General features: G+C 40.2%; 5 protein-coding genes across 19 annotated transcripts; 4 read left to right on the top strand and 1 right to left on the bottom strand.

The window, feature by feature from the left end:
- The first annotated feature begins 1259 nt into the window (after nt 1-1259).
- On the top strand, nt 1260-4354 carry LOC112462723 (N6-adenosine-methyltransferase subunit METTL3). Of its 3 annotated transcripts, none has more exons than XM_025028654.1 (5): nt 1260-1365; nt 1551-1764; nt 1872-2067; nt 2163-2663; nt 2847-4354. In XM_025028654.1, exons 2-5 carry the CDS (start codon nt 1611-1613, stop codon nt 3634-3636), a joined length of 1641 nt encoding a protein of 546 aa, XP_024884422.1. In that variant the 5' UTR covers nt 1260-1365; nt 1551-1610; the 3' UTR covers nt 3637-4354. The 3 variants fall into 3 exon arrangements, with proteins under 3 accessions (XP_024884422.1, XP_024884420.1, XP_024884421.1); XM_025028652.1 differs by having other exon boundaries at nt 1357-1449; XM_025028653.1 differs by lacking the exon at nt 1260-1365 and having other exon boundaries at nt 1456-1764.
- Nucleotides 4349-14910, bottom strand: LOC112462725 (rho guanine nucleotide exchange factor 3-like). 2 transcript variants are annotated; one of them, XM_025028656.1, is made up of 6 exons: nt 14906-14910; nt 6743-6824; nt 6208-6452; nt 5773-6136; nt 5078-5506; nt 4349-4990 (listed from the first exon to the last, which is right to left on the bottom strand). In XM_025028656.1, the coding sequence occupies exons 2-6, from the start codon at nt 6806-6808 to the stop codon at nt 4556-4558; spliced, it is 1539 nt and encodes a 512-aa protein (XP_024884424.1). In that variant the 5' UTR covers nt 6809-6824; nt 14906-14910; the 3' UTR covers nt 4349-4555. The 2 variants fall into 2 exon arrangements, with proteins under 2 accessions (XP_024884424.1, XP_024884423.1); XM_025028655.1 differs by lacking the exon at nt 14906-14910 and adding an exon at nt 6889-6931.
- Nucleotides 8265-9123, top strand: LOC112462721 (RNA exonuclease 4). Its single transcript, XM_025028642.1, has 2 exons — nt 8265-8480; nt 8560-9123. The coding sequence occupies exons 1-2, from the start codon at nt 8265-8267 to the stop codon at nt 9121-9123; spliced, it is 780 nt and encodes a 259-aa protein (XP_024884410.1).
- LOC112462726 (senecionine N-oxygenase-like) lies at nt 9126-14646 on the top strand. 5 transcript variants are annotated; one of them, XM_025028658.1, is made up of 8 exons: nt 9126-9782; nt 11240-11518; nt 11771-11909; nt 12150-12411; nt 12669-12772; nt 12855-12942; nt 13042-13205; nt 13598-14646. In XM_025028658.1, exons 2-8 carry the CDS (start codon nt 11325-11327, stop codon nt 13904-13906), a joined length of 1260 nt encoding a protein of 419 aa, XP_024884426.1. In that variant the 5' UTR covers nt 9126-9782; nt 11240-11324; the 3' UTR covers nt 13907-14646. The 5 variants fall into 5 exon arrangements, with proteins under 5 accessions (XP_024884426.1, XP_024884430.1, XP_024884428.1 ...); XM_025028662.1 differs by lacking the exon at nt 9126-9782 and adding an exon at nt 9801-9913; XM_025028660.1 differs by lacking the exon at nt 9126-9782 and adding an exon at nt 9911-9972.
- A 152-nt stretch (nt 14911-15062) lies between the features above and the next one.
- Nucleotides 15063-24115, top strand: LOC112462722 (membrane-associated guanylate kinase, WW and PDZ domain-containing protein 1-like). Of its 8 annotated transcripts, none has more exons than XM_025028651.1 (11): nt 15063-15265; nt 17332-17409; nt 17492-17720; nt 18291-18694; nt 18779-18967; nt 19057-20185; nt 20369-20504; nt 20611-21150; nt 21277-21447; nt 21696-21830; nt 22804-24115. In XM_025028651.1, exons 2-11 carry the CDS (start codon nt 17361-17363, stop codon nt 22966-22968), a joined length of 3147 nt encoding a protein of 1048 aa, XP_024884419.1. In that variant the 5' UTR covers nt 15063-15265; nt 17332-17360; the 3' UTR covers nt 22969-24115. The 8 variants fall into 8 exon arrangements, with proteins under 8 accessions (XP_024884419.1, XP_024884418.1, XP_024884417.1 ...); XM_025028650.1 differs by having other exon boundaries at nt 20608-21150; XM_025028649.1 differs by having other exon boundaries at nt 18276-18694; nt 19060-20185; nt 20608-21150.
- Nucleotides 24116-25478: the final 1363 nt, after the last annotated feature.

The following is a 25478-nucleotide window of genomic DNA, read 5'->3' as shown; positions in this document are numbered from 1 at the left end:
TACATACTTCCGCCTCGACGTCTCGAATGAGCGATTCGCGCAACATGTTCATTGCGATAAACACCTCATACACTCGTAAAATGTTTTACACACACGGCACACGGCACACGGCACACGGCGCCCGGTACTCGATCACGTAGCTATTATTCCCGCGGCCCGCGAAACGAGGAAGCAGGAATGCCAATCGCCGAAACGAACGCGTTTCGAAAATAGTACGAAGCACGGCGACGGGCGCGGAGCATGAACACTTCCCACCCGTGCGAAATTCCTCGAAAGAATGATAGTTGAGTGACTTACGCAGATAACAGTAACTCCGAGCGTTGACGGGAGCAAGTGGCGAGTCCGCTCATCGTCAGAAACAACGCCGAAGGCACGCCAATTTTCAAGATCGCCATTTCGAACTACAACGGTCGCGCTGCTAGTACGGACTGCGCAGGACTGCGCGGTGCCTACTACGTCACCGTATCGATCCGCCGCGCCGGCGGCGCGTAGCGGCGGAACGTGATTGGCCAGATCCGGGGGCTCGACTCACGAGCCACTCACGTTCGATGCGTATGAACGTCGTGCGAATTTACTATCTCAAATGTGCGTCCACGAATACAATTCCATTTTTTATTAAAGAACAGGCACGTAATTTGTCATAAATGTTTAAAATTTACTTGCACATGTGCTTCTTTATTTCTCGTAACCTCTACTTTACAGAAAACTTACGTTGAATTGTATCGTTTTTTATTTTTAGTTTCCTTGCGATCGTTCTCACGCGGTGATCGCGCATACCGTAAAAACACATTGAACCGTCGGCGTCGCCAAGATACTTAAAAATTATAAAACATTCTCTGTTGCTTATTCCCCAGATACATTATTTGTTTTGCTTACAAAATTTTCTATAAACGAGCCTATTGCTTCGAATTTCGTGCTCTTATCTTGCAGATTTATTAGCAAGAAAAAGAAAAAGAACGTTGTCAATAATTTGATCGCGGTGCTTTAAAATAGAATCATTGCTACGAAATTTTTTCTGAAAGCTAATACATTTTACAGTACGTTACAAACTCACGGCACCCTATTCAGCCCCTTATTATTAAAATAATTTTTTGTTGGTTAAACGAAACAAGCACAAGATTTTTTCGCATGGAGATGGATTATTTGGAGAGCGTATAAACAGCATTATTATATAATTTATTCTAAATTTTTTGATTAAATGGAAGGGCAGGGGGATCTAGCTAGGCAGACGTCTCGAGTACGTACTCCGACTCTTCGTAGGAATCGTAGGATCGTTGTGTGGATACGGATCAGTCATTCTCTCTGCGAGGACTGCGAGGAGTAGCGAGTACTTAGCTGCTACCGACTGAGCAGTTGCAGTACTAGGTAGTACTGGATGTTAGTCTATTGAGAATGTCGTGCACGTATACGAGTATTCCTACATACACAAATATTTGTGACGTTTAAGAGGTTAATTAAATAAAAGTTACAATAAAATAAGTAATACGATATTGAATTAACCGATAATAGGTTAGAAAATAACTAAAAGCTGTGCCCCATCTGATCCGCAGTCGCTTCTTTCTCTCACACATCAGAAGGAAGTATGTTTTTGCGTACAATCTACCCGAGCCATGTCGGATGCTTTTGAGGAAATACAAGCGATCAAGATAAAGAGAAACAGCTATCGTGAGAAATTACAGAAGAGAAAACGCGAGAGGCATGAATTGTACACGCTCACTTCTACGCCGGTTTCATCCGCCCTGACGGCGGAGTCGGCGTGTCCTGGTAACGAGCATACTATTGTGATTACATTACCGTTAACACAATTAACGTTTGCAATGTGCGACGAGAAGGAATTTGTTCTCGACTTTAATGTCTCGAACCTGTTACAGATTCCAATGCATCTTCACGCTCGGATCATAGCGAATATGAGAGAGATGTACTTTGCATCTTGCACGACTCCCTGCCTAGTCTACCGATAACATCTGCAGACTTGATAGACCAGCTGCGTAAGAATCTCAATGCCGACATATCCTCTTCGGACATCCATAAGATTCTGGAAAAGCTGGCTGCGCAAGATATAATTAAGTTAGTAAGAATTATTACGTTCTATATACCATTTTTTGTGTTGGTATGTGATATTTAATATAAGAAAATACTTTATAAATACTGTATATTTCTAGAATCAAAGAAGTCACGGAGAATGGAGTGTTTGGATATACAGTGTTGTCGGTGACAGAGTCTCAATCGTCATGTCAGTCCCAGTCCGATGACACGGAGAATGCGGAGAGCATAGAAATGTCCGAATTAAATGATCACGTGCCTCCGGAGAAACAGGCAAAAGTGGACAAAAAGAACACCGAGGACATTATGTCTTTGATTTCAATGCCGACTATCAGAGAGAAGGAGAGCAAGAAGGTCGGCGAACAGATTCTAGACTTACTGTCGAAACAGACTTCCAAGGAGAAGTCGCTGGCGGAACGATTTCGTTCTCAGGGAGGTGCTCAAGTCATGGAGTTCTGTCCACATGGTACGAAAGTAGACTGTATGAAATTGAACGGCGGTCCGGGATTCGCGGAGAAATGTAAAAAGCTGCATTTTAAGAAGATCATCCAGAGTCACACAGACGAATCTTTGGGGGACTGTAGTTTTCTCAATACCTGCTTCCACATGGACACGTGCAAGTAAGTGAAAAATGCTACCATTTATCAATGTACGATCAAATGCATTTTCCTGGCACGGATAATTGTAACTCGACATTAATCCATAGAGGGTATAGATTTAAATAAATCACACATAGCTTGGCTATTTCTATTTTTAAACCAAAAAAGACCTAGAACTAAAGATATCTATTTTTTTTCTCACAGATATGTTCACTATGAAGTAGACGGTCCTACAGCACAACCGAAAGAGATCAACGATTCCGATAGTCCGAGCAATACCGCGTCCAACAAGACGTTGAACTTAGATAGCAAAAACGGCAGCAGTAGCAGTAGCAACGTAGGTAGCGAATTGACTCTGTATCCACCGCAGTGGATCCAGTGTGACTTGCGTTACCTTGACATGACTGTTCTCGGCAAGTTTGCCGTGATCATGGCCGATCCACCGTGGGACATTCATATGGAGTTACCGTACGGTACCATGTCGGACGATGAGATGAGGCAATTGGGCATTCCTGCCCTCCAGGATGAAGGACTCTTGTTTCTCTGGGTGACCGGCAGAGCTATGGAGCTGGGGAGGGAATGTCTGCAGCTATGGGGCTACGAGAGGGTCGACGAGATTATTTGGGTGAAAACTAATCAGCTGCAAAGGATAATACGTACTGGTAGGACGGGCCATTGGCTGAACCACGGCAAGGAACATTGTTTGGTCGGCATGAAGGGCAACCCTCGCATCAATCGAGGATTGGACAGTGACGTGATCGTCGCCGAGGTTCGTGCCACTAGCCACAAACCTGACGAGATCTATGGCATCATCGAGCGCATGAGCCCCGGCACCAGAAAGATCGAATTGTTCGGTCGGCCGCATAATGTACAGCCCAACTGGATTACGCTGGGCAACCAAGTTGATGGTGTTCATCTGATTGATCCGCAACTTATTAAAGCCTTCAAGAAACGTTATCCCGACGGAAACTCGATGAAGCCTACTAAATCATAAGATTATCCTTGTCTAATAAAGGATTGAATAGAGAATAATGATTGAATTTTCGAAGAATTCAAAAATTAAGTCTTATTATTGAAAAAAATTTTGATTGTTTTTTAAAAAGGTTGCATCTCGCCTATTCACAATATACCGAATTGAATAGACCAACTTTCAAACACAATTGTTACATTATCAAGTACAATGTTTGAATTTGAACTAAATAATCCTTGTTACCTTTTTTTTTTATTTTTCAAAAAATTTATAAATTGTGTTATCAAAATCTTCCTAAATAGGTGTAACATCTATCGATATAAATTAAAGCCACTTCATATTTTATTAGTTTATTGCAAAAAATGTGTATATAAATTCCATTTACCATTTAAATATATACTAATACAAAATGAACGCATATAACTATTGATATAAAAGACTGACTTCCCGTGAATATTTTGAGAGATAGATGATAACGTTTGTACATATATATTACATTATTTTTAGGCCATGCTTTTTCCAGCATGTATGTATACACACACGTGTAAGTTGCTCTTAATAAAATTAATTATCGGAGAATATCAATGTGGATTAAATTCTTGGAGAGCTAAGATCAACTTTTATGATATAAATCAATAAATTTTAGCACGAGGTCATTGCAGACCTCGTAAATGTAATGTGTTAACTGCTTCATTTAAATATAAACATAAATAAATCGAATCTTTCTAAATTTATATCTCTGTTATGTTGGAATGTGTAATATATTATTATTTTGAAAACTTTTAGTTATTGACAATTTTTTATTACAAAACAAGTCTCGTGAAGAAAGATTGCAACATAGATAAGAATAATTTTCGTTATATTAATTTGAGATTTTTGTACTAAGATACCAACAAGAATGCTTCTTACTGAAGAGATAAAAGCTCGTGAATAAAAGCTTCTACTATATATATCCAATACTGTTGCGTTTTTGCTTAAGTAGACTCTTCCTTATGGAAAAGGAAAATAGATTATCGTTTATACTGCTTGTGGAAGTTCTCCTGGATATCGATGTCCTCGTGACGCAATTATTTGACACTGATAACTTTGCGTTGTCCAACAAGTTTTCCTTGTCGTCGGTATTAAATACTTTATCTGGAATGCATCTAGAGTGTATCTTGTTGAACGAATCAGCCCAGTGTCTTTTTTTGTGCCCGTCTTCCATTATGAAAGAAAATTCTCCAATCTTAAAGCAGATTTCTGCGGTACTTTTATCTTCTACTTGCACATACATCTGTTCCTTGGGTATGACGGGAAAGAGTAGATTGTACTTTTTACTAATGCGTCGTGTAGGACGAGTTATCGCGAAACAAGTGTCGAAAAGAAAGCAATGATATTTCTGCAAAGATATTAATTCAGGTTAAAGAATCTATTTAAATAAAATCTAGACGTGTTATCTTCTATAAGAATGTGATATGAAACTTACTATTCCACGTGTATCCTTAAGCTGACCCTCCGTAATCAACTCTGTGGCGTTAGCGATGCATTTTTCAGGATCGTGTTCGATTTTCGCGTTTATTTTTGATTGAGCAAGCTTACACTCGGCGTCGCCCATAATGTGATCGATATCCTTCAGCAAATCGGACAGCACGTTGCTCGCCTCTTTCAACGGTAAATGATCCGCATCGGTAGCAGGCGTGTATTTTAAAATCTCTTTCACTAATAGCGGATACTTCACGATTCTTGAGCGTGGCACGTCCAGGTAAGTCCACAGGTCAGTGGAACGTGGCGATTCTAGGCGTTTTTTTAGAAACGACTGGAATCTCTTGTTAGTAAATCTCTTCTCCTCCAGTAAATGCCTCGCCCAAACCAATGTTCTGCATCTCTCCAGATATGGTTTCTTTAACGTAGACAGCTATAAACACAATGAAATTAATGTCACACATAACAGTGGGATTCCATATAGAAGTAGCAGACTCAGAATCTTGACTTCAATCCCTCATCTCACATACAGATTTTTAAATTCGTAATCTATGTAAGCTAAGAGTAGGAGACCCTGACAGAAATCTCTGGCCTTTTTAGTTAGGGATTGTGCAATTGTGCACCTATTCGGGATGCGGAGCAAATGTTGATCGATGACGCACAATGAAATATATCAATAAAAAAAGAAAATTAACTGACCCAATTTAATAGCGTTGGTCCCACGGCCTTTGTGAACCCATATCTATCCCGTAATTTGAACAATTCGTCCCTCAAGTTACTGTGTATCTCGATGAGATTTATGAGATCGCCAAAGAGTGTGGACAATTCTTCGGAGTTAAAGATTTCGGTGGTTGACATTGGTTCGTAATAGAAGTCTCTCAGCATATAGAGCTCATTCAGTAGCACATTTTCGCCGCAGTACAACTCATAAATAGCTTCTTGCCGCCTGATATCACTTCGACTTAATACACTGTTCAAGCGTTCCTTGCCACGTGGCTGCGCGATGTCTGATATCCAACTCCTGATTGCCAAACTGTTACAGCTTTCAGAAGCGTTATTCAATCTGAAATTAGGACATGGTTTATTCTAAGAGAATTTTCCTCTTAAGTCGAGACATGGCTTTAATCGATTTACTTTTTGCGTAACGTCCTCGTGTCCGCCTCGTCCTCGATGATAGACAGATCCGAGGAGTTCGGCTGGATCGTGAAGGATCTGTGCAGAGCGTTCCCCAATTTATTCGCCGCAGTAGAAGAGGAAAATATGCTACTGGCGACCTCCGTGATTCTGCGACGCTTCTTCTTCTTGCTTGTGTCGGAGTCCATAGATATGTCCATCGAGCTGACGCTTATCGCGTCGCTCTTCAGCCGTTTCCTCGGTCTCTGTAGCAAAATATATTGACGTTTAGACGTCGGGAGTCAATGTCAATGTAACAAGAGCAATATCTCGTCTCGTCGTGGTCTAACAATGCATGTAACGGTAATAAATACTGGTGCCGTAATGTATACGTGACACCGGTGTCATTCTAATCGCGACGACTGAAAAATTGAAAGGGGAAACACGCGGTCCGCGTTGACATTAATGACATTGATATTCGAATGTCGGTTACAAGTCAGCCGGTCGCTCCAGACATCGTCTCGTACAATACCGAGCATAAATCCGGCATACTTACCAGCCAGAATCTTTTTCGTGGCTCCTGGAACGTTTCCTTGATCGTCGTGTTACACTCATCGTCCATCGCTATCTCGAATTGCCTAGAAAACAAAGATAAAAATCGAAATTCCACGAAACAGTCCGACTCGTCGATTCATATGCTACATTTAATTTCACGGGCTCGCCGCGAGCGGTTGTAGCTACACACGCTACAACTCACTCTTCTACACCTACACCTTTTACACTAATTTGTACGGCTTTGTTATCGGAAATCAATATTATAAAATTAATAAGATGTTATTGTGCATGTGCACCTAAAAAGAATTATAGACTTGGAAAATAAGTATAGAGAGACACGAGCTTATTATTAATAGTTCAGAGTTCAAACTCGCAGCTTATACATAGATCGATCCTTAGATTTAAATTTTTTTTAATTAAATTAACTCTCATTAATTAATTTCTTCTCTCTCCCTTCAGTTATATAGTTTCCTATTGAAAATGTAATTCAATTTTGGAAAATTTAAATTTTTATCAATAATAGCAAAATCTGAGAAATATCAACAGATAGTAAAGTCAGCAACTTTTATCGACTCTAACGTTATTAGTTATTATAGTACGATTCGCACGTGTGAAGTATTCGTCATGTACACTTATTTTTCACAATCCGATTATACGAGATTTCTCATCTTTCGGACAATAAACGATCAGTAATTTCAGAAGTCGAATAAGCTACGCATCGTAACTTACGCGGCCGCGAGACTTAATTGGTGTTGCCGGGTGTAATGTTATTTTTAATATTCTTCGTGTGTTTCGTTATTTGGATGCTAATCAGGTAGGAATCGATTCATCATCGCCGGGTACGGAATAACAATAATTTGAATAGAGGTTTCACTGTATAAAATCGTCACTGTTAATTGTGATAAAGATAATAATAAAGCGTTAAAAGATTATCGTACAAGGTTAGGAAATCTGTAATACCGATTGCGACATTTGCGACGAGTAATTCATTGATATTCGCATCAACCAATCGTAGTCGAGTATTTTCTAGAATGCTAAGTTAGGTTATGGTTGCTATGGTTTTCGGAGTTCACGACATACGTTGGAATTTGGAATGTATGCTATATTTATCTCAAAAGGTGGAGTGAGAATAAAGTTACGATTCTAAAAGAAATTAGTAAACGTATTGTTATTATCAATAAATGCTGCTAACAATATAATAAAATAATTTTCTGTTTTATCAATGTGCACGTGCAATTTTAATCGACAAAATAATTATCATACTTAAATATTATCTACGCCGTAATAAGAAACGTTAAAATTTTTTAACATTCAAGAATCGAAATGTATTGTTAATTGTGCATACATCACTTTATAAACTATTAAAATTTACATGACAACTATATAGCTATATAGGTATGAAAATATCAGATATATTTAAGTGATAGATTAGGTTGTAAATAGATAGCTATGAACTATCGCTTAATACTTATCAGAGAAAGAAGAAAATGATGAGAAAGATATATTTCCTTTTTTTTTCAAGAATGGACAATGGATCATCTGGTTCAGACAGGAAGAAGAGGAACAAAACGACAAAGCAGCTTACTCCAAGCACCGAACGTAAGGCATCCGGATGCAATTGGGAGACTTACAAAAATTTATTTCCCAACCCAAAGACAGAAGAAAGCACTGGAGAAAAAAGTGTTTCACAGAACAGATATCCAAAGCTTAAAAAAGTATACACCACTCCACTTCATACGGTAAATGTATAGTACTGTTTTGAATATAAATGTTATTAATAGTGAATTCTATTTCTTGATACATATCTGTCAATTGTAGGAGCCATGGGAGGAAAGCGGCAAGCACAATGCCGTCAAGAATAAAGAGAACAAGAACACTCTGACGAAGCAAGTCGCCATGGACTGCGAAATGGTCGGTATCGGCGACGGCGCAGAGAGTATGATAGCCCGAGTATCAATTGTAAATAAACACGGCGATTGTCTGTACGACAAATACGTCAAGCCGAGGGAGAAGGTCGTGGATTACAGAACGGCGATCAGCGGCATTCGACCGGAGCACTTGCAGAACGGGGAAAACTTCAACGTCGTGCAGAAGGAGGTGGCGGATATCCTGAAGGGTCGCATTTTAGTGGGCCACGCGTTGAAGCACGATCTCAACGTTCTGTATCTGTCGCACCCGCGAAGATATTGGCGGGATACTTCGAGATATAAACCTTTCCGTCAGATATCGAAGGGGAACACTCCCAGCCTGAAGAAGCTCGCGCACGAATTGTTAGGTAGGGAGATACAAGTAGGCGAGCACAGTTCCGTGGAAGACGCAAAAGCGGCGATGCAATTGTACATGTTGTATAAAAATAAGTGGGAATCGGAGAGGAAACATTGACGAGTAGATTTTCATAGATAATATCACAGGACAATCTTCCACTTTTCCAAGTCTTTCACGGAACGTCATGATCATGTAACATAAGGAACAACATCAAGTAAAACAATCTTACAAAACTCGAGAACAGAAGTTGCATAGTGCAACGTTGCCATTTGTATTTGTCTAATAGACTATTATACCATATCTAACTCTATGTTTAATTAGACGGATATAGTTAATATAAGCTGTAATAATACATTTTATTTTAAATAATAAAATCGATATATACATATATTTTACTGCATATAAAGGTAAACCTCTTTCACATCACATAATTTCAATCGATTGCTGTTTCCTCTTCTTGATGTTTTCTTTTTATGGATATCGCACACATTAAGTTTTGAGGAAAAAAAACTTAAAACTGACGTCGAATGTTGTGCTAATCGTCGCATTCAAGGATAATAAAACGTGTAAAAGAGGTTGAAGGTCTAATCTTAGCGTTCATTTTGGTAAACACGCGGGATACACGACTTATCGGTATCAACCTTGTATTTCCCCCATTCTTTAATGATCGCTTAATACTCCACTCGGTCATTTTGTTCTTTGCTTCAGCTGTGACACATGTATCGCGCACTCCACTGAATTCCGTTTTTGCGCGAGCGCTTTGTGTTTTTCCGTTGGTGAGTAACTAGACTGTACTTTATCAAAACTTTATCTTGAATTTGATTAACGCACGCCACAAGAGATCTGTCTTGTCTTATCAAATCTCGTTAAGCGCGTTCTATTTATGCATATGTGGCGCGTTCAACGTGTAAGTTAGTCGTATTTTCAGAAGATTGACTCGCATATCTTCGAGATTCGACCTATTAGGTCTGAAAAGTTTCAAACGTGATATCTAAACTTAAATGGAGAAAAAGAATATATGAATGTGATTTTTCTTAATATGTGATAAAAGTGTACGGAAGAAAGAACGAGGGTTCGACTTTCGATTGGACCTGTGTTGCACCTTTCACAAGTCTAGCCGGTTCACCCGTACTGTCGCGACCGATTTCGACAGGAAAAGTTGCATAATCGCGCGGATGCACGTCCGTTTGCAGATCTTTATTAATTTCTCATTAATTATTAAGAAAATCGCAAAACGGGACTTTTGTTCAGTTTAATCCGTTTTACTTGCTTACGAGAGGTGACACGGTTACCAGACACCCTATATAAATGTAATCTTAATTATTTATAGAACGATTCGTCAGCTGTATCAACGTTTCGACCGATTAATAATAATATTACGATAAAAGTGATTCAAGATTCAATAGATTAAAAATCGAGGGAAATAAATGACCTAACGAATCGAGCTATTTATTAGTGTGCTCTCTTTAGTTATATGTTATAACTTAAATAAAAATAAACAGATGTGTCAAACGTTTCGATCTATAATAAGATCATGAGCAAATCATGATCAACGGTAATTACAACAGTAAATCGTCATTAAAGTTGTAAAATATAAACGCAAGTTGGAATTCGTTGCATCGCTAATAAACTTCGTAGGAGTAGTAGGTACAGCAATTTTGTTGGATGAACAGGTCAAACGTTTAACATTTTTATTTATTTTTTTCAAGTTATACATAACTAATAACTAATAACAAGTTCGGATCATTAGCCCATTTTATTTCTTTCGAATATTCCGCTTAAAATAAATATAAGATAACAGCTTCTCGCACAAGTTATCATTATTCTTTATCACTATTTATTATTCTCGAGACCAGAGCGATACATGTGTCACAGTGGAGTTTATCTAGACTCAGCTTATGAGTTTAATTTATCTTTCTTTCGGTAAAAATAAAAATGAATATTAATTGAATTTATCAGAAACCAAACTGATCAACTCCACTGTTTGTAAATTTTTTACTTTTAATATCAGAGCGCATGACTGATTTATAATTTCATCGATTTTCTCTGCTTTTTATTTTATAGAGTTGATTATTTTCGCTTCTGACAGGCTCAATTATTCCTTCAACTCTTATCAGAGAAAAATTGCTTCTGCATCGGTAGAAGAATGACGAAAGCGAGCGCGATAGGTGCAGGATACCTATTTATTAAATGAATATACCACGAGATCATGCTTCATTAACTATTGAAATAGGTTGCCGATCTAGCACTTTCGCTGAAAGTGCCAACGAGGATTCCACGTGTTCTGCGAAGCTTAAAAAGCTAACAAGCGCGCAATCATGAAAATCGCCGTGATCGGCGCCGGAGCTGCGGGACTCGCTGCACTCCGGCACTGCGTTTCCGGTACTTACGGCGATCAGGTGGTGTGCTACGAAAAAACAGATCAAATCGGCGGGACCTGGGTCTACCGGGAGGAAACTGGTTCCGATAGATACGGTTTACCGATTCACACTAGCATGTACAAAAGCCTCAGGTACGGCCGCGTATTCCTCTTGCAGGCAATTTTCGTTCTCTCGGTAATCCTGCATAGAGAATACGCTAATAATAAAAGTTAATGGTCTAATTTTTAATTTCATATATAAATTTTACTCCTGTATGTCGCATCGTTACTCTTGAAACTTTCCATAAGTATTTTCGTAGAAATAAATACTCGATGAATTTTATCCGTGTATTATTGCAAATTATTCGATGCCGTTGATGAAAATATACTGCCTAATTATTCTAGAACTAATTTACCGAAAGAGGTAATGGGCTATCCGGATTTTCCGATACCGGAGGGACCCGAGAGCTACCTGTCGCGCACGGAGATATTGGATTTCCTGAATGCGTACTGCGATCACTTTGCGTTACGTCCTTACATTCGGGTGAGTGCATAGAATTGTACGTAAAATTGTGCATTAAATATCATTACATTTCATCCAAATTGTCAAACATGAATTCACAAGCACTATTAGGTACTATTATTGTTAGTTATAATATTATAATAATAATGATATTATAATATTAATTTTATTATAATATTAGTGCTGTGATAAATAATTAATTGATAAATAATAATAACTAGATTCTAATGGTATAAGCTTGTCATGGCGTAAACATTCCAGCTGCTGCATAATGTGGAGCTGGTGAAGCCGGTTGCGGGAAACCGGAAGTGGTCGGTCAAGGTCAGGGACTTGCAGGGGGACGTAGTCGTGATCGAGCCGTTCGACGCGGTCATGGTGTGCAACGGTCATTATTTCGAGCCCAGGACCCCGAGTATACCCAGCCAGGACATCTTCACGGGCAAGCAGATACACAGCCACGATTACAGGGTACCCGAGGTCTTCGATGGCAAGAACGTCGTCGTCTTGGGAGCTGGTCCTTCCGGTACATACGACGTTATATCACTCACTTAATTATTTTTTAAACGAGACATTTTCTTATCGCGATTCGAACGATTTGTGCCAGTTATTAACGTTTCAGTTATTAATGTTTTCTTTTCACGGCTTTTAATTCTATTAACGTTTTATTGCTAAACAAACGTTTGTGGACACCTAGTTTTGAACGCGCGAACAATCAGAATGAAAAGTTCTCGGGCAAAGTTATTCGCGATTAAAACACAGTGCCTTTCTGTTCTCCTATAGGTATGGATTTGGCGTTGGAAATATCCAAGAATGCGAATCGCGTGATTCTGAGTCATCACCTGACCGAGACCATTGCCACCGTGTTCCCCGAGAATGTCGTGCAGGTAAAAGCGTAAGCCCAGAAAGAAAATAGTAAAATTACACGCGGAGGTACTTCTTAGCGGCGGATGACGGTTTTTGTTTTAGAAAGCTGACGTAGTGGAATTGAAGGAACGCGAGGCGGTTTTTGCGGACGAAACGAAGGAGCGGGTCGATGTCGTCTTCTATTGTACAGGTAGATTCTCTCCCTTCTTTATACGGTATAATTGCTATGGGACATTGTCTCAGTCTAACAATTAAAATAACATATCCTTTGAATCTCTTTCCTTAAAAGGCTACAAGTACAACTTTCCCTTTCTCGCCGAATCCTGTGGGGTCCGAGTGGACTCCAACATGGTCACGCCCCTTTGGAAGCATCTGGTGTCCATAGAGAATCCTACTCTGGCACTAATTGGTCTTCCCTACTACGTCTGCGCCTTTAGCATGTTCGATTTGCAGGTATAAATCTTTTTCTAGCTGATCTCCCTAAAATTTAGAACTCAAAATATTACGATACCTTCGTCTCTCCATCTTGACAAATTCACTTTTAAACAATGTCTCGTACTTTAGGCCGTACATCGCGCTCTAAGTTTCAAATTGATACTTTGAGAGTACGTCAGACGTACAAAGGCCGCGCGCAATTCACTTTAGACACGCGACATTCCAAGTCCGTGGGGCATCCGGAGCGGATGAGATTGTCTCCGAGCGCGGTTGAAAGGAACGCGGTCGCGCGCGACGGGGGAAAAAATGCTAGAAAGTCACCGTCGCGCATCCGCGGCGTCGACCGGCCGGCCGGCCGGCGCGGCGTGCTATCATCTGATAATGGCAATACGATTACTTGCAATTTCAAGGTGCGATTCGTCCTACGACACTGGCACGGCGAGAGGCAGTTTCCCGCGCGAGCGGATATGCTGCGTTCCGAGGCGGAGGAGGTGGCGAAACGCGCTGAGAGAGGTCTGCAGAAAAGACACTTTCACATGATGGGCCCCGAGCAAGGTCACTATTACGACGACCTGGCGAACGTCGCGGGGGTCACGCCGCTGCCGCCCGTGCTGACGAAACTCCACAACAACAGCAGCATGCGCTTCCAGGACGACCTAGTGCACTACCGACAGGACCGCTACAGGATCCTCGACGACTACAATTTTGTAGAGCTTTAACGCTGGAACGATTATTCGCGAGGATGATATATCTTTCAATCGTGAATTTTGTATTTTAATCACTCTTGGGATATTTATATATTCGAAATCGCGATAGAGAAACGTTCATGCCTATTCTTGCTTGTAAATCAATTCTTGCTTTCCTTCGCGCAAATTAACGCGAATTTTTCTGCCATTTTGAACACGAGTAATTATCTTTTCACATTGATTAGAGTTACTTTCGTGTAGATATTATACTTTTTAATGCGATATAATTGTTTAGAAGTTTAGAGCTATGATCATAGCGATTTTGTTATAATTATTTGAGACTCTTAATTTTTTAAATTGTCCGTACAAGCGAAGATACTTAATTTGAATAACATAATAAAAAAATATTTAATATTTGTTTAATGGCCTGTGCAAGTTGCAATTTTGAAGTAATAATTTACCTAGCTGCCAGTAATCCTAAGCTGTAAAAGAACAATAAAACGATATCGACTTGTTATTATAAGTTACAAAAGAGGACTACCGGATTAACGGAGGATGTCGTGTGCTTGCTTCTTTCGAACCAGGTCATATTCACGGACGTTGTGCATGTAAACGTGTCGTTTCAATTACAGAAATTTTGAAAACTTTCCGCAGAAACTAATATAACCGAGTTTATTTCCCCCTTTGTTTCGAACATTTACAACTTTAGCATCTCAACATTGTTTGTACTCCCCCTCTTAGAATCAGATCTCTCCTTCCTGTCAGGAAAAAACCTCCAAGAAGACGAAGCCTCTTCCCAGATAGAACAGAAAGTCAAAAAGATGGAAAAATGGTGGATAAATGACCTAAAAATCGTCTTTTTGTCGTTATATCGACATTATTTTGACTTCATCATGACTTGTTTGTTCTACCTGAGTTTCAAAGTTCCCGCAATCGTGCGACCACGTGACTCGCGGCGCGCGCACGACGCAGGCGCAAGATGTGCGTGCGGCGACGGTGGTGGCGGCGGCAACGGGCAACGGCAACACGTACCACTCAACGTACGGCGGTCGGTTAAATGTCTCGTACGCACGTACGAGACGGCGAGTGGTGGTGCGCCGTGTGATGTAGTCCCGGGTCGTCGATGTTGGCGCGAGCGTGTTTGTGCGTGTGTATGTGTACGCTAACGTTCTCCCTCTCTCCGTCTCCTCACTGTCTCTCGCTCGTCTCACGCGAGTCACACGACGTGCGAGCGCGCTATCGTCCGTACGCGACGCGGTGCGACATGATCGTTTCCGCGATCCGCGAGTGATTCAGTGCCGACGATAACGGATTATCACTTGGCCGCACCACCGCCTGGAACCATGACGGTTACGCGTGCTGCTGAACGCGTCATCGTGCAGGAAACGCAGCGTGAGTAATCCCCCCGAGTGTGTTGTTGTCGCCGTTGCCGCTCTCGCCTTTATCGCCTGCTATTGGAAGAAAACGGAAGAAAAACGTTCGCCGGACATGCACACGCCCGCAAACATATGTGTATATATATATATATACGTGTTTATACTTTTTTCTCTCAGTTTCTTTTGCTCATCTGCCTCACGCTCCACCTCCCTCTTTCTTTCTTTCTCTCTCTCTCTTTCTCTTCCCGTGATAAATAACGAGCCGTCTCTCTTTCTCTCTCGATATTTTTCCGCTTGGCTCGTCGCGCGTCGCCTCGAGAACGCACGCTTCACTTCGTGGCTAAGCTAACGTGCGCGATCGAGCAGATCTCGAATGCAGGTCGGGAGGTAGAACCCCGCGATATCGCGTGCCATTGTTGCACCGCGCGGGTGCATGTGGCCTGGCCACGTCGATGCGGGAGTACCATGCGGGAGAGAAGGAGAGACGGGGCGAGAGCGAGAGGAGAAAACGACGAGGGAGTCGCCACCCCCTCCTCCCGCTCCCCCCGGGCGGCGCACCAATATTTACGTTACGTAGCGGGTGAGCGTAGTGTCGCGCGAAAAAAGTACGCTCTTTTCTCTTCTTTCTTCCTCCCCCCCGCCCTTTCGAAATGAGCAGCTAGAGTCGGAGTACGCACACTACCGATCGTCATTGCCCTCCTCCTTTTCCCTCGTCTCACTTCGAGGCGTAGAAAGTGCAGGAGAGCGCCTCTCTAAACGAATGGACCTAATGATCGCCGCGTCATACGCGAGCGGCACATTCGCGCTCGCGCTCCTCGCCTCGCCGCGCCTCGCCCGCCTCGCCTCGTCGCACCGCGCCGCGCACGGGTGAATGCATTCGTAAGAATGCATTCACGTTCGTGCGGTCCCCCCCGCCCGTCCGCTCATTCCCCGCGTGCGTGTTTCTCTTTTTCTCTCTCTCCCTCTCCCTCCCTTCCTCCCTCTCTCTCCTTCTGGCCCTTCCCTCCCGCCCGCGCTGGCGTTCCTTGCCTCGCTTTATGTAATTGCGTCCCGCGGACACCTGTCCGTCGGAAACACGCGTGCGGCGCGGCGCACCGCGGCGTGAAAAGTTGGGGCCCCGAGACCACGCGAGCACGTGAGTCCGCACTCCGCTCGAATTTGCGCGGATCGTAGATACACGTTTCGTCTCTCGGCCGCGCCTTCCGCCTCCTTTTCTTCTTCTTCCTTTTCTTTTCCCTCGCCTCCCTTCCGCTCCGGAACCTGGGGGACTACACACTACACGTCGATCTCGTTTTCAGTGCGGCTCAATGAGACACGCTTTATCGAAGGTGCGATTGCAGAAACGATTATGGGGACACCGTAACAGTTTTATAGAGATTCAAAGACTGGATTAAGACCGTTCTACTTTCCCCACTTTCCTTCACGCGCTCGTGCTGACGTTTTTTTTTTCCCCCCCGAAATGCTATCGGAAGATCGGAACCGGCGAGCCACCCCGGCGCGGCGTCGTCGAGGTGGAAGAGAGAACCACCGTCCGTGACGCGTGCAACGTGATACGTGACGCGTCTCTAGGGACGGAGTCTCTTCTTAATTACGCGACGGTCCGGACGCTCATTCTGTGCGTATTTCGTTTGCATGCGATAGAACGTAGCAGATGTGCGTGTATGTGTGTATTCGATCGACGCTCTCCTTCCTCGAAATAGCGATCTCGATATCCCGGCAAATTGCTTTAATTACGAGGTTGAAAAACGTGTTTGATATACTAACACACACACACACGCACGAGTTTTTCTCTTTTTTCACGTACTTAAATTTCTGAGGAAAATTCCACGAGGGAATTATTAATTTAGCTTCCCGTTACATGTACCAAACTTTATTTATAATTCTGTTTAGTTTAAGTTTTACAGTTTTATACTTAATTTATGGTTGTCTACAGTTTTATACTTTATTTTTAGTTATACAGTTTAAGCTATAATTTACAAGCTATATCTAGCTACGTTTATATTAAGTTATATTTATAAATTGCACCCACACACATAATTTGTGGTATTTAACATTTCGTGACAGTTGCATTCTTCTTGACAGGATTTTGAGACGAACGCAAGGCTTTTAAGATGGCTGCGAAAACGGACGACGCGGCGTCCATCGACAATCCCAACGACGGTAATTGTTTGTTGCTCTCGGATATACTGACGTAATGTAACAGCGAAAGTTTCTTAACGCTCGTAATCCCGTCTGCTTGAAGGAGAGAGTCTAGACAAGGAGATATTGACAATCGGCGGAAACGATGGAATCCGAAGGAGAAGGATTCCGCCAACGTATCTGTACAATACGGGATCGGAGCAGAGTACAGGGACCTCGGACCAGGAACAAACCGCTCGGAACCGCACTCCAGCCACGGAGGATCAGTTAGGTCCGTTACCACCTAACTGGGAGAAGGCGTACACGGACACGGGAGAAGTTTATTTCATAGAGTATGTATGCGACACACCTATGCAGTTAAATAATAAATTCCTGACAATTTTTTCAAATTCTTGAAATCAGTGAGTGATAGAGCCGGCTATTTTGCATTGATTGCAATATATATTGTTATAACAATTTTATTAATAATAATAACCTTATTGAAGTGCAAATGATATATACATGGAAGCAAAAGTATATAGTAGAGAGATGCACTTCAAAAGGTGAGACAGCAATAACGTTACAAGCCTAGATCTTTGATAAAAATTAAAATAAGATAATAATAATGATGATTTATATGCACGGATATGTGACTGACACTAAAAATATGTAAAGACGTTTATACATATTGATATATAAACATAGAGATGTAAAGAATAAGTAGTAATAATGTCAAATTAGCAATTAAAGAGAATATTAACGAGTAGACAATGAAAATAACTTACGAGAATACAATGCGTGAGAATGTGAGAAATCTAGTAAACATCGGTATATAAAATAGCACTTGTACAAATATAATCCTTGTTCTTAATTAATCTTATTTCTTGACACGTAAAAAGTGATATTAGTAAATCATGTTATAGCCACAATACCGGCACATCTCACTGGCTGGACCCGCGTCTGTCGAAATTTCAAAAGAGATCGCTGGAGGAATGCCTCGACGATGAATTACCCTACGGTTGGGAGAAAATTGACGACACCCTGTACGGCACGTATTTCATCGATCACGTGAATCGTAGAACTCAATACGAAAATCCGGTGTTGCAAGCGAAAAGAGCGCAGCAGAACATGCTCGAGAGGAAGAGTCCCAACTTTACTAGAAATCCCGACAAGCTGAAGGGTCACAGGATACGGACTACCTTATTAAAGAGTTCGCGTGGCCTGGGATTCACCATTGTCGGCGGGGACGATGCCGTGGAAGAATTCCTCCAAATCAAAAGCGTCGTGCCAAATGGTCCAGCGTGGCTGGATGGGAAGCTACAAACCGGTAATTTCCAGATACCGCTAATTCTCAGGCGTGTGACTCACTTCCGCTTCCGCATCTGTTCGCATAATTGTAACTTTTTTTCAGGGGACGTGTTGGTATACGTTAATGACACCTGTGTGCTTGGATTCACGCATAATGAAATGGTGAATGTATTCAAGTCAATTGGTAGCGGCGATACGGTAACCTTGGAAGTGTGCCGAGGTTACACGTTGCCTTTCGATCCCAATGATCCTAATACAGAAGTTGTGACCACGATCGCCGTCAACGCGCCAGGTAAAGCAAGTGTTGGGGATAGTTAATACGTATTGATATTTTTATATCGGGGGATTAGAATTGTAGACTTATCCGAATCTTTTCGACAGAAGATCCTGCGATGTACATGGATTTAAACTCGTCTCTTCAAGACAACGGACGTTTCAATTTTTTGGACTCCACATTCTTGCCGGTGCACAGTCTCCAGAATGGTGAGAATCTCGCCACGACGTCCGTCAATTCGATGCCCGATCTTTGTATTTCGGACAAAATCAACACGATAAAGAGACCGAGCAGCACGGATATTCTGCTGTCGGAAAGTAGCGATTTGAACGATTGTAAGGACTCATCGGTGTCTTCCAAGCCAGAGTTTCTCAGCATCGCCATCGTAAAAGGAGCCATGGGGTTTGGGTTTACGATAGCGGACTCTGCACACGGCCAGAAGGTCAAAAAGATTCTGGATCGTCAGCGTTGTAAAAACTTGATGGAGGGCGATATTCTGGTCAACATAAACGACATCAACGTTAGGAACATGTGCCACTCAGAGGTGGTGCAAGTATTGAAGGACTGCCCGCGTAACGAGGAAGCGTTGATACACGTTCAGCGAACGACGACAAAGTCGAAGGAGAAAAAGGAGAAGACCGCGCAGGATTTTTTCAGAAGCAAAACGCCCACCGCGGATATCTACAGCACCCAGTCGAAGACGGTAATACCTAGCAGACCGAAAACACCATTGATCGACACCAGAAATCGTTCCAAATCACCGACTAGCGCGAGCAGATCGAACTGGAGCGAGGTGCAGGGCGAAAATGAATTGAATCCGCTAGATAACCATTATAAGTACGCCGACTATTCGCATGGGATGTACTACTCGGATCCGTATAAAGCTAACATCACGGCCAATTTGTCGGAGAATTTTGCGGTGATGAATCTCGACGACGATTCCATTAGGAACGTTCCGAAGCGTGACTGGGTCACAAACGACAAGTTGAATATCAGTAACGACATGTATTCCATCGACATCTCTCATCATAACAATATGCTCAAGCAGAATGGATATTTGCACTCCGATTACTACAAGGATGTCTATCCAGTGCAATCGCATTCCCAGTACAATGACGACTACAATATGTATTCCATTGGGCAGGAGCAGAATGTTGACACCGGCGAGATCTGGGATAAGCGGAAAGAGACCACCAGTTTCGAGCACGAACAGCCACATTCCAGTTCCATATCTCGGTACGTATATCGTCGATCCATCAAAAGTTAAGATTTTAAAGAATTTTTATCTTTCAAAGATCCCAAATTAATACTTGTAACTATTACATAAAATGTGTGCTTAAAAATTATTAAACATGTTTATGTACATAGAAATTTGAAAAAATACTGACGAAATTATTTTATTTGTGGTATTAATTTAAGATATCCTCAATACACGAACGAATTGGTGTGTCCAATGGTGCCCGACATAGAATGGATAGAAACTTTAGTGACTTTAGTCAGACAAGACACTGGATTTGGATTTAGAATAGTTGGTGGTACGGAAGAAGGATCTCAGGTTGGTGTTGATGATCTGTATTAACGATGTTACTTTCATATGTTACAAAAAGTGTAGTCATCACAGCTAATAAAAATGGAAATGTTAAAAATATTACGGTTAGCAGGTTTCGGTCGGTCATATTGTTCCTGGTGGAGCGGCCGATCTTGACAACAGACTCAGCACCGGCGATCTAATCATGTCTGTCGACGGAGAGAGCGTCATGAATTCTTCTCATCATCATGTAGTGCAACTAATGATAGCGGCAGCACAAAACGGTCGAGTAACTCTGGGAATACGACGTCGGATCAACACGCAGGAGCATCTTCAAGAGAACCTTCAGTCGTCTTACGGCCGACAAATGAATCTTCAATATCCGTATGACGTTACTGTCACTCGAATGGAAAACGAGGGATTCGGTTTCGTAATAATCTCGTCTGTCAACAAAGCCGGCTCCACGATCGGCAGAATAATCGAAGGCTCGCCCGCTGAAAGATGCGGAAGATTAAACGTCGGAGACCACATTCTCGCTGTCAATCATATAGATATCACAAACGTTTGCCACAAGGATATCGTCAATTTAATTAAAGATTCTGGTTATTCTGTCACATTGACGATTGGATATCCGTTGGACGATTGCTGTAGCAATACATCTCTTTCTCAAAAGGTATAGGCTTGCTTCGACAAATTTTTTAACTTAGCAGTATATTGCGAAGAATGTCTCTTTTTATTTTATTCTTTATACGTCCATATTGATTATGGAGCGATTAAAGTGTTGAATTTTTCTGTTTAGGACGAGCCTACAGGAGATGGAGATGGGGGCCAGTACCATGCTGTAGAGTTGACTCGGGGTACCCGAGGTTTTGGCTTCAGCATACGTGGTGGCCGTGAATTTCAAAACATGCCGTTATTTGTCTTGCAAATCGCAGAGAACGGCCCGGCATCTATCGATAATCGGCTTAGAGTGAGTAAAATTTTGATGTTTTTATTACCGTTTGAATAATATTGATTGGCTCGTTTGTTACAAACTATAAATTCAGTACGAAGCTGATATAAGCTTTAAGTACCTAGATGAAAATCGTCTTAGGCTTGTATTGGCCTATTAATGTTTAATTAATTTAAATAAATTTAAATCGAATATATATTGCTAGAAATATAATGCGTTTTAAACTATGAATACACAATTATATGCAAGTATTATGTTATTTCTAGATTGGTGATCAAATAATCGAAATAAACGGTATTAATACCAAAAATATGACGCATACAGAAGCGATTGAGATTATACGTAACGGTGGACCATCTGTTCGTCTGTTAGTGCGACGCGGCTGCCAGATGCCTTCAGTGGTAGGTGCTCCTCCACATCTCTACGATATGAACATATAGACAATTAACTTTTTGATAATAACATATTAATCTTAACTTCATGACATTTTCTCCTACTTTTGACGATACTAATGCTAACATTAGCACTGTATAGAATCTCTTTGACGATCTGGAAAACAAAGCTTTTCAGGGTATATAACATTAGGTATTATGCTAAATGAAGAAGATGAAAGACAATACAAGAAAAAAAGAATCTCAAATAGACGATTACGTATTATGAATTCGCTATTACAATAGGAACGGTGATACAGACATGATCAAAAAGAAATTATTGTATTGTACAATTCTTTGCAAAGTCTTAGGTGAATTTAAAGTATGACAGGGACAAAAAATATGCATTATTTATAACAATTATACATGTATAATTGATTTTTGCAACTACATCGCGTGATACTTCCTTTTTACGATGTTTCGATAACGTTTATATAATATGAATGATTTAAACTATGTTCACTTGCAAATTTGTCATTATGATAAACATTTGTACTTGCCTTTAAAAGTAGCGTTGAGCTATAAATTCGATAACACCATTTGTGATCAATTTGCGATAATGAACGATGAACAGTGATGACAAAAAGTTTCTATCGTAATTAAATATGCTTGTAGGCGTATTAAAAATATTCTCTAAGTAGAGAACGGATATTCGAGAGGGAACACACAGATGACTTTTTTTCTTGCAGCTATCATTGCGCAGCTTGCGAAGGTTTTAATATAAGGACAATTGTACTTGCTCATCCTAACAAAATTAGGCTGGTGCTAACCTAGTTTCTCTTAATTGATCTAATCGCAGAGTAAACGTAATTCATCCTAACACGTGTGATAGCTTTGAAAGTATATGTGCCTTTTTGCGCGTGTTCCGTATTTTAATGAGATTATTAAGTAAATACCGCAGCCTTTGAAAGTGATTGTAAACCTTCATTGAAATTCATTATAGAGTAATCTCACAATCGACCAAATAAGTATTCGACCGAACCACGAGGGCACCCCGTGCAGGCATTTATCGAAATTACCCGAGAAGGGTGTGCCCCGCAAAAAACGTCAAAAAGTTCGATTTTCCATTTCATTGAACTGCTGCTCATCCAAAAACAGATATTTGTAACGAGCGCTTTCGGCGTTTTCATGCTTCTCGGACGATACGAGATAAGCTAATATTTCGTAAGATCGAGAATTTATTCCTTTACGGAAAGAGCGATTTTCACGGCATTTATGAAATACGTTTAAGCATAGACTTCTCGTTTCTTCTTGTTTTTTTTTCTTTTTAAGAGAAGCAAACTGTTTAATTTATACAAATGCGAATAGTAAATCACCAATGACTTACGCTGTGTGAAAGTACATATATAGAAAATAGCGCGATAATGCGTCAAAAGTGTAAAATTGCGGACACTACTTGCTGACGCAAGCAGCATTGATACACATAAAGAATCTCAGAATTCGATATCTTATATCATGTAGAAATGACAAACAGCTGTATGCCCATACGCTGTAAGGTGATACTGTAGACTGGCGTTTATAATAATATAAATTTATTATTCGTCTGCTCTTCTCAATAATGTTTCAAAGTGTAGACTTTTAAAATTTAGGCTCCTATCATATACATATATATATATAGACACCACTTTGTAAATCTTTTTTTTAGATAGCGACATAATTGTGGCCTTGACGATAAAGTGTTACGCCTTTTGAAAGCACATAAAGAGATCTCGCGTGAGAGAGTTAGTAATTGTTTAATTGTTCTCGTAACGCGAGACTCTACCGTTTTCGGATTATGATAAAAATTTAAACTCATTCATCATCGATGTCTTGTCTCCCCTTTTTTCCTAAGTATTTATTACCAGTTATATGAAATGTATATGTATGTCAGAGTAATTATGTATAAAATTAAGGACTCATACAACCAAAGAAGTGAATGCACTTATCAGCCATTTTGTTTTGAGATTGAGTGGTGGAAGATCGATATGATAGAATTTATTATTGTAATAATTAATCAATCTCTTTTTCGGGCGATAATTATTCTCGCGCCCGTGATTAATCCACGTTGTTTCTATCGATGAATCATGCATAACAAAATTATGATGGAGAACGAATTTGACAGAAGTTTTTCTTCATTCTTCCTGTCTTTTTTCGATGTTTATGAAAGTTACATGGTTGAAAGAGTAACGTATATATTTTTTTACTTGTAAAATAGTGAGAGATGGCAGATGTTGTTCGGCACGATGTATTAATGAGACAAATGATGAAAAAAAAAAGAAAAGATAAGCTAGATTGTATTTTTAGATCTCAGGATTGATGTGTAAGGAAAAAAAGAATGTAATACATATATACATATATATATGTGTGTTGTGTGTATATATATATGTATATTGTATATGTATATACATGTTATATATTTTATATATATATATATAAATTATATATGATATACGTTGTATATATAAAATATATAAATATATATACGTTTTACACTTATTACATGTGTATGTTTAACGAACAATTCGTATAAGCGATAAGCAGCAGCAAACGCATTTAATCGGATCACACAGTATCCATTTTATAATATCATCGCGTTTATTTTTTATAATTATATATAAAGAATTTGTATATTGTATAGGAAATTGCGTAAGTTTAGTGTAAATATATATACTTGTTTTTCGAAGACTAAAGGATAATGTTGATAATTTATAAGGCTATCGTAAGAAGCAATAACGCGTCAATCGTTGTCTTATCGAGATTCACACGTCGAGAATACACGCGAGTCTTTACTACTCGTTCTGCCTTTTCTCTTGCCAAAGCTCCAGTTATATCGCATTTCTTTTTAACGTGATCATCGTCTCGTAGGCAATTGCGACGAATGACTTAGAGTCTAGTTGGAAAAAGAAATATCGGAACGTTTCATCGTTATGCCCGCGCGTTACACATCTCGAGTAGTAAAGACAGCACCGATCATTAAATTTTTAATCGCACGCACGGAAAGTATTTTATACATATTCGATTGATACACCAATTTAACTAAATATCAAACGGTTATTTTGTACGAGCTTCGTATATTTATTGTAATTCAGATATAAACCGAATTCTGTATATGTCCGTTATGTCTTAAATAATCGTCGTTGAATAATCCGAGGTAAAAGAAAACCGATATTGTTGCTAAGAATATAATATACTACCGATATATATTGTTGTTGAAATATACTGAAATAATAAATACTGCATTGAAAAAACTGCGAAGGAATGTGATTTATAATCTTTCGGAGATCGTCTTATATTTCTTTCTCTCTTCCTCGGAATTAAATTAAGAATTAAATATTTGTCGTTAAAAATGTTTGCAACAAAGCATCAGTGTGCAATACAATACTGATATAATTGCGGAATATTTTTGTGAGACATTGTTAATTACATAAATAATTCTACGAATATCACAATCGAGGATTAAGTTATCATTAATCAGTTATTTTTTTATCGACATATAGATATAAAATAATAGCTAATTATAAGTACTGGTAATTAATCAACGACGTGTACATAAAGTTGTAAAGAAATTTATTTTTTTTTCTTAAACAAAGAACATATTTCCTTGATAAACAATCAAGTATTTTATATTTTATTTATTGT

This window comes from Temnothorax curvispinosus, unplaced genomic scaffold, assembly GCF_003070985.1.
Source record: "Temnothorax curvispinosus isolate PA1 unplaced genomic scaffold, ASM307098v1 QBEX01012733.1, whole genome shotgun sequence".
Taxonomy (NCBI): Eukaryota; Metazoa; Arthropoda; class Insecta; order Hymenoptera; family Formicidae; genus Temnothorax; species Temnothorax curvispinosus.
The sequence above is the reverse complement of the archived record's forward strand: the minus strand, read 5'-3'. Positions and strand labels throughout refer to the sequence as shown.